We start from the raw sequence: 8,114 nt of genomic DNA, 5'->3' as shown, positions 1-8,114 counted from the left end.
TGGGGGAGGATCTTGGGTTCGAGCACGCCGGCAACGAGATGGAAGCGGAGGAGAGTGACGTCGATGTACCCGTCACGGACTGGCAGCATGCCAGGGGGGAAGACCGGTATCCGGCATGCACCCCCACAGCATTGGAGCACCCGGAACCCACGCCAGAAGAGGGGGAGGGGGGAAGGGGGGCTTCGAGGGGGGGATGGATGTCAGGGACTCAGCGGGAGCGCAGGGAGGAGAGGAGATGGAAAGCGAGGGGGAGCAATCCGAGGGCAGCGTAGGATAATATGACAGCAGCCCGATAGATTCCATGAGCCTCTCCAGCGAATCGGAAGATTCACAGAAGGGGGCGCCGATGGGCAGGGCAAGGGGCGACCCAAGGGGGACACCCCAGAAGCAAGGGGCCAGCGGGGACTCCCAGAGCAGCAGTTGGAAATCAGGACCAGCTTCCCCAACAGAACGTAGTGGGGGGGAGGAGTCCCAGGTGTCAGAGCCCACATATGCACCACCAGCGAGAGAAGATGAGTCAGGGTTGACCACGCCTCCATCGGAGAGCGAGTTAACGGTTAAGAGGAAAGTTGCAGGCTGGGCGCGCGCGCCAAGCTCAAAGGTACAGGCGAGCGGCACAGAAGGTAGCCCGGATAGGGAACCAGGTCCTAAAGCCCGCCAGAAGGAGGGGCAAGAATCGTCAGGGTCAGCGTCAGAGGAGTCCAGGAAGGATGAGACCCTAGCGGGCAGGAGGGCCCAGAGGAGAAAGGAACTTAGGAAGAGGTGGAGCAAAGCGAGAGTCTTAAACTGGTGTGGAGGGGGAGGAGACTCAGACGGGACTTCGCCGGTCTAAGGTCGGGACGTAGAGCTGCACGCTGCGGCTTTAAAATGGAGACTGAATCTCAATAAAGACTTTTGTACATAACTACAGCCTAGCGTTGGTCCTCTGTGAGCTGGGACCTGGAGGCAGCTCTGACATCCTCCCACAGCTAATCACCTACCTCAAGAGAAACCCTGCCCCCTCTGACCTTTGCACAGGGAGAACATGTATGTAAACGTTGTTTACCGTATTTTTCGCACCGGCCCATAGGGCACACCTAGGGTTTTTTTGGGGGGGGGGATAAAGAAAAAAAATTATTTCTCCCCCAAGCGCGGGGCTGGGGCAGGGAAAGCCCGAGCTTCCCCCGACCCCAGCCCCCAGAACAGGCTGCTATCCGCAAGCCTTGGGAGCCCGGCGGGAACTCCCGCCAGGCTCCCCAGGCTTGCGGAGAACTGCCTGAAGCTCCAAACCCCCAAACCAAAGTAAAATCTGTTGAAATTGCAATTACACTAAATCTGTGTCGGCACATTCTTGGGCGTTAGCTGGCTTCACAGCAAAGGTATAAACAAATTACACGATCCCCACTGTAGCATTCAAGGCGCCTCTAGTGAAATAATTGTCCCATTGTTTTCAGAAGCTAAATTGTTCCTGGTAACAAGTCTAAAAAGTACTACCTTGTTTACCTTTCCATTTCTTCAAGTCATGCTTGGTCCCAGACAAAAACAAAAGTTTATGGTCCAATACTGTGGTGAAATTTATCAATGTGAATTGTTTTCTTCATTTTTTGGGAACAGATGTGGTGAAGCAGTGGGGGAAAATAAGTGCCTGCTTACTGTTGACCAAAGGGAATATCAACAAGAATTGAAAAAGAACTACAAGAAGTTGAAAGAGAACCTCAGACCAATGATCGAGAGGAAGATCCCAGAGCTGTATAAACCTATTGTGAAAGTTAACAGTATTTCAAGGTATAAGAATAGCCCTTTCCCCCACACGCCTAATAACCGTAGCAAAATACAACATAGGATGGGGGTAGGCAATATGGTTCACTCCAGATGATCAGCCTCAGTTATCATGGCCAATGGTCATTTTCTTCTTATTTATTTTAGGGGCTTATTCTAGTTTTAGGAAATATGAAAATCTGCCTCCACAGAACATTTAAGAGCAGCTTCATGAAAAGGAGCTATCTACTTGCAGTGGATCAAATACTAGAGGATATGCAAATGTTGTTTGAAGTCGAAAGATTTCCCTTCTTTCTGTACTCAACAATCACATCTCCTAAGGGAGGGGATATTGAAACTACTTGCAGAAAGACAGATATTTTATTATAAATTGACATGGACATTTGCACGCACAGAGAAAACAGCTTTGTGTTTTCTCTAAATTCTAAAGGCCAGTTCAGAATATTGCATTGTCAACACAATGTTCCCTGTATGTATGTACGGTATGTATGTATGTATGTATGTATGAATGAATGTATGTATGTGTCAGAGCTGCCTCCAGGTCCCAGCTCACAGAGGACCAACGCTAGGCTGTAGTTATGTACAAAAGTCTTTATTGAGATTCAGTTTCCATTTTAAAGCCGCAGCGTGCAGCTCTACGTCTCGACCTTAGACCGGCGAAGTCCCGTCTGAGTCTCCTCCCCTTCCACACCAGTTTAAGACTCTCGCCTTGCTCCACCTCTTCCTAAGTTCCTTTCTCCTCTGGGCCCTCCTGCCCGCTAGGGTCTCATCCTTCCTGGACTCCTCTGACGCTGACCCTGACGATTCTTGCCCCTCCTTCCGGCGGGCTTTAGGACCTGGTTCCCTATCCGGGCTACCTTCTGTGCCGCTCGCCTGTACCTTTGAACTTGGCGCGCGCGCCCAGCCTGCAACTTTCCTCTTGACCGTTAACTCGCTCTCCGATGGAGGCGTGGTCAACCCTGACTCATCTTCTCTCGCTGGTGGTGCATATGTGGGCTCTGACACCTGGGACTCCTCCCCCCCACTGCGCTCTGGTGGGGAAGCTGGTCCTGATTTCCAACTGCTGCTCTGGGATTCCCCGCTGGCCCCTTGCTTCTGGGGTGTCCCCCTTGGGTCGCCCCTTGCCCTGCCCATCGGCGCCCCCTTCTGTGAATCTTCCGATTCCCTGGAGAGGCTCATGGAATCTATCGGGCTGCTGTCATATTCTCCTACGCTGCCCTCGGATTGCTCCCCCTCGCTCTCCATCTCCTCTCCTCCCTGCGCTCCCGCTGAGTCCCTGACAGTATGTATCTATGAAACTTCATCTGTGGATGTTTGACCATACCAAGCTCAAGGAAATGTTCCTGAATGCAACCCAAAGTCCCTTCTGCACAATCATGAATTTGCATCAATGTTACATATAAGCACATTCACCAAGCAGCAGATACGAACAGTTAACCAAAACAAATCAACCCATTTTTAAGCACATTTCTATTGCATTTATTGTGATAAGAAACTTACAGACATTTGTATCTAGATTTCAACTTATATAAAATCATTGTTGTTTGAATGGGAATAATCTTATTGCTTGATGGAAACCACTGCAATGGATCTGGTAATAACTTTTCTCATGCAAGTGGATGCCATTATGCTTTTTAACAAGTAAGATCAATTTGCATGAGGATAAAACAATGCTCTGTAATATTTAAATCTCATTGGATGGAGGCCACAGAAATGCAAAATGGAGACCACTCAAGTGAGAACAATAAAACTCCATTTACTGCAGAAGTTATATTTCTTCCTATAGGCTACAGGGATTCATTCTAGTTAGAATATTTTCTTATTGTAATTATAATTGTTATTTAAAAATAGCACTATATTTCTTCTAATACTTGAAATACAGTGTTTGTTCCTGACTTTTATTTTTGCTTCATGATGGGTGGGACTCATTTCCCTTCAGTTCAGTGTTCACAAGAGGCAAGGTAAAAACTTTGCAAATTTGTATACATATATGTATATGGTAGGGATGCGGGTGGCGCTGTGGTCTAAGCCACTGAGCCTCTTGGGCTTGCTGATCAGAAGGTCGGTAATTCGAATCCCTGTGACAGGGTGAGCTCCCATTGCTCGGTCCTAGCTCCTGCCAACCGAGCAGTTCGAAAGCACGCCAAAAAGTGCAAGTAGATAAATAGGTACCGCTCCGGCGGGAAGGTAAACGGCGTTTCCGTGAGTTGCTCTGGTTTCGCCAGAAGTGACTTAGTCATGCTGGCCACATGACCTGGAAAAACTGTCTGCAGACAAAGACCGGCTCCCTGGCCTATAAAGCGAGATGAGTTCCACAACCCGAGAGTCGTCTGTGACTGGACATAACGGTCAGGGGTCCTTTACCTTTTTTATGTATATGGTACTGTGAAATGGTACTGTTTTGGAGAGTATTGTGGGAACTTTTAGCAGTTAGCAGTTCTTTTGTTCTTAAATGGCCTAAAATTAATCTATGAAATAAAAAAATCTAAATAAAATACTGTATTAACAGGGGAAAGAACATTTTATTTAGAGTTCAAACATCACTGCTAGAAAAAGTTAGAATTAAAAATTAATCTGCAAAGCATTGTTTAAGTGATCCTGATTGTACATTATGGAGATTACCCAGTGTTAAATATATTTATAATTGTTAGGAAGCTGATATTCCTATTAACATCACGTATATTTAATTGCTTCTTTGGAGTTAGTTGTAAAAATTGATTCTTTATTTTCGTGGTGTGTGCACAGGAAGTTTTAAGAAAAGGCAAGGCTTGGAGGGAGGGCATTGAGGGTTGCAGTTCAATTCTAACCCAGGGAACTGAGACTGAACTATCACCATTTACTTTAATTGCCTAAGACCTGGGGCCCCGAGACCTCCATTAGTCTTGGGGCAATATAAAGTCTGACATGTCACTCTGCTTCTCCTTCCAAAAATAAAATTGTTAAGTAAGTGATTCCAGTGAGACAGTTGGGAAAGGGGGATAAGTACAGGTAAGGTCTGAAACAAGAACAGGAATTGGGGAAGTATGGACATCTTTATGGCTGCTATTTAACCTAGCCAGCTTAAGTTTAGGTTAGGTAAAGGTAAAGGTACCCCTGCCCGTACAGGCCAGTCGTGTCTGACTCTAGGGTTGCGCGCTCATCTCACTTAAGAGGCTGGGGGCCAGCGCTGTCCGGAGACACTTCCAGGTCACGTGGCCAGCGTGACAAAGCTGCAGCTGGCGAGCCAGCACCAGCGCAGCACACGGAAACGCCGTTTACCTTCCCGCTATAAAGCGGTACCTATTTATCTACTTGCACTTAAGGGTGCTTTCGAACTGCTAGGTGGGCAGGAGCTGGGACCGAACAACAGGAGCTCACCCCGCCACAGGGATTCGAACTGCCGACCATGCAATCAGCAAGCCCTAGGCACTGAGGTTTTACCCACAGCGCCACCCGCGTCCCTAAGTTTAGGTTAGGGTTGCCATATTTAGAAGAGCAAAAAAAAGGACAATTTGCTAGTGGGGTAGGTGGGTGGAAAAGTGCATGTGCTGGGCTCACCAGGCGCTGAGTGACATCGGAGGGAAGAACACAGCAAAATTTGCATGCAAAAGGGGGGGTATATAGAAAGAAAGAAAGCTGCCAGTTTAATAGAATATTTTCTATTCAATATTAATAAGTTGTTTATTTTAAGAGTGGGGGAAGGATTCAGATACCTACCATAGTGAGGATCTGAAGGCACATGTAAAAGAGGGGGAAGTGTTGCAGCTCACTACTTCTGCAAGCAAAAGATGCCAGACTCAATCCCCAGCATCTCTTGGTAGGACTGGTAATGATTTTTGCCTGGAAAGCTTCTGCCAGTAAGTGTTCGTAATTTTGATCTAGATGAACTAATGGTTCTGATATGCTTCCTATATTCTAAGAACTGACAATGGATTCCAAAGCTGTGGCATGTGCTGTTGTTGCAGAATCCTAGTTTTGTAATTTGAATGACTACTAAAAATACCAGAAAATTAAAGTTTGGTTCAATTGCTGGCCTTCCCCTTTCCCCTTACTTAAGATGGGCTGTTCACCTTTTTAAAAAATAATGCTTTTAAAGCTCTGTATGTTTATCTTTTAAACCATTAATTCATCAAATACCTTTCTTAAATGTTTGTGTGTGTGAAACTTCTAAAGTCTGCAGAAGAGCTTTCAGATTAGCCCCACTATAAGATTATGCTTTGCCAAAACTGGGTGTGCCTACCTGGGACATCTGTTCTTGCTGCTTCATCAATTTTGTTCAGATTTTATTTTTAGGGTCTCAGACCCACCTCTAACGGGGGGAACAAGTGTATTGGAGGAAAGGCTGTAGCCAGGGTTGCCAACTTGAATAAAATTTGAGGGGCAGGTCAGCCCCCCCCCCACTTTATCATTAATGACATGACATGGTGCATGCACATACTAGCTGTGGAATCTAGACTGTAATGTTTTAATTCATCTCGCCTCTTGTTCAGATCAGATATGAAACAAAAAGCCCTCTCCGTGAGAAGACTTGATTAGTCAAACGAAGCAGGGAGAAATCCTTTACTGGGCAATTAAATTCACTTAAAACCAAGAATTGAGAAGAATGGCCTCTGGTTTCATCTATCAATCTTTCAGGATGATGGATTTATCATGCAAGGAATGTGCAGTTTTCATTCATTTGTTGACTTTAAAATAGTCAGCATTTAAATGAGCATTTCCCCTAATATAGGTAATTTCTGCAAGCAATTTCCCCTAATATAATGCATTTCTGTAAGTTATTTTCACAAACACCTTTGTTTTCAGAATACACATTCGTGTATTTTCACAACTTTGTGAAACACATTTTTGTTTGGAGAGTTGCATCTCAAAATTTTGCATCTCAAAATTTAGAGAAGTGTGAATTTTGAAGGATAGTGACATCTCAATTCACTTTTTGCTGGCACTTATGGGCTCCCTAGCACCACATGGAGCTTGTTCAGAGCCCTGAAAAATAAAGCAAGGGCTTCTTCTGGTTGCTTGGGGGGCATCTATTTTGGAGGGGGAGGGCAGACACTGCTTTGTGGTGGGGGGCATAGGTATTTTGCTAGCTTTTTTTGCGGGGTGGGTGGGTCTAAGCATTGCCAGCTCCTCTTGTGAGAAAGTGGTAAACTGTGGCACCCATAATAGTTTCTTAGTTTTCCTGATGTGCTTCCAGGGCCAAAAAAGTTGTGCTTTATTTTAAGTAGGTAAAGTCAAGCCTATGTCTGGTTTAAAAAGAAACAGTTGCATCCAGTGTAGAGCTAAGTAACTCATGCTATCAGTGCAAGGACTTTTGCTTGCACAATGGAAACTCCCCCCTCTTCTCACTTCCCCTTGAATTTATTCTAGAGCACACACACACACCCTGAGCAGATTTGGAGAGGGCAGGGGTGCACATGGGAGCTGGGAATGGGGGGAAGTGCTGTTGCACAAGCGGAAATCCCTGCACTGCCACCTAAAGGTGGGAGCAGGGGAGGGAGAAAGTTTATATTTGTTCAACTGACAGCAGCCAGGGAGCAGATTGAGCAAGCTCCTAGGTCAATCTGGTGCTGCTGTGATGAGATGTATCCAGTTTCCATTTATATTATAGTAATTATTTCTACCTTTCCACCGATACATATAAATAAGCACAGAAACATTTTGTGCCAATTTGGTTTTTTTGTTGTTTGTTTTTTTGGGTAGTGCTACGTCATTGGCCATCCTAGCTTAACCCCCAACGCAGAAAAAGCGCAAGCTTTTAAAAAGTTATAATTGCTTCTTTTGTTGTGTTCCGGACACTCTTGAGAAAGCTCAGAACCCCGGAGCCACCTGTCCCTTTCTCTTCCAGGAAAGATGGCGGGTTTGGAGAAGTGGATTCACTTGGCTTCGCCTTGGCGTTGCGAGCTGCTGAAATGATGTACTTGGTGACCATGGCAATGTGGTAGGTCCTCAAGTCAGAAAGGGCTTCCACACACACGTTATACGCAGAACAGAGCTTCTCCTTGCCAGAGGACAGCACATGACTCCTCAGTGGGGGAAGGGACTGGATTTCCTCAATGAAGGCCTGATGGTGAGGGGGCATGTACTCCCTCATTCTGTGCAAAAATGTGGCTAGCAAAGGACACAGAGAAGATGAGTGAGTAGGATTAATAGTTCAACAGTGTGTGTGTTAATAAATAAATATTGTACTGTTATGCAGCAGGAATGGGGGTGTTGCTGGACTCCAGCTCCCATCATCTCTGCCCATTGGCCATGCTGCTTAGGCTCATGGGAGTTGGGAGTCCAACAATGTCTGCAGGCTCAACATTTCCCCCATCTCAGTAATAAATAAAGGTCAGGATGATAAAACCATACCTGGTGAACTATACCATTTCAGACCA

The 8,114-nt window shown here is 45.9% G+C and overlaps 1 protein-coding gene across 6 annotated transcripts in view; it reads right to left on the bottom strand.

Annotated features, from left to right (window-relative positions):
* Nucleotides 1-7,492: 7,492 nt before the first annotated feature.
* Nucleotides 7,493-8,114, bottom strand: part of LOC307203905 (indoleamine 2,3-dioxygenase 2-like) — a gene marked incomplete at its 3' end in the record, with an annotated part of 111,864 nt that continues 111,242 nt past the window's right edge. For all 6 annotated transcript variants that reach the window (XM_079955159.1, XM_079955154.1, XM_079955158.1 and 3 more), the window contains one exon: nt 7,493-7,845. In XM_079955159.1, the coding sequence (XP_079811285.1) occupies nt 7,493-7,845 (353 nt within the window). The remainder of the gene's footprint in view (nt 7,846-8,114) is intronic.

The sequence above is a fragment of the Podarcis cretensis genome (genome assembly GCF_951804945.1).
Source record: "Podarcis cretensis genome assembly, chromosome: 15".
NCBI lineage: Eukaryota > Metazoa > Chordata > Lepidosauria > Squamata > Lacertidae > Podarcis > Podarcis cretensis.
This window is presented reverse-complemented; position numbering and strand designations above follow the sequence as displayed.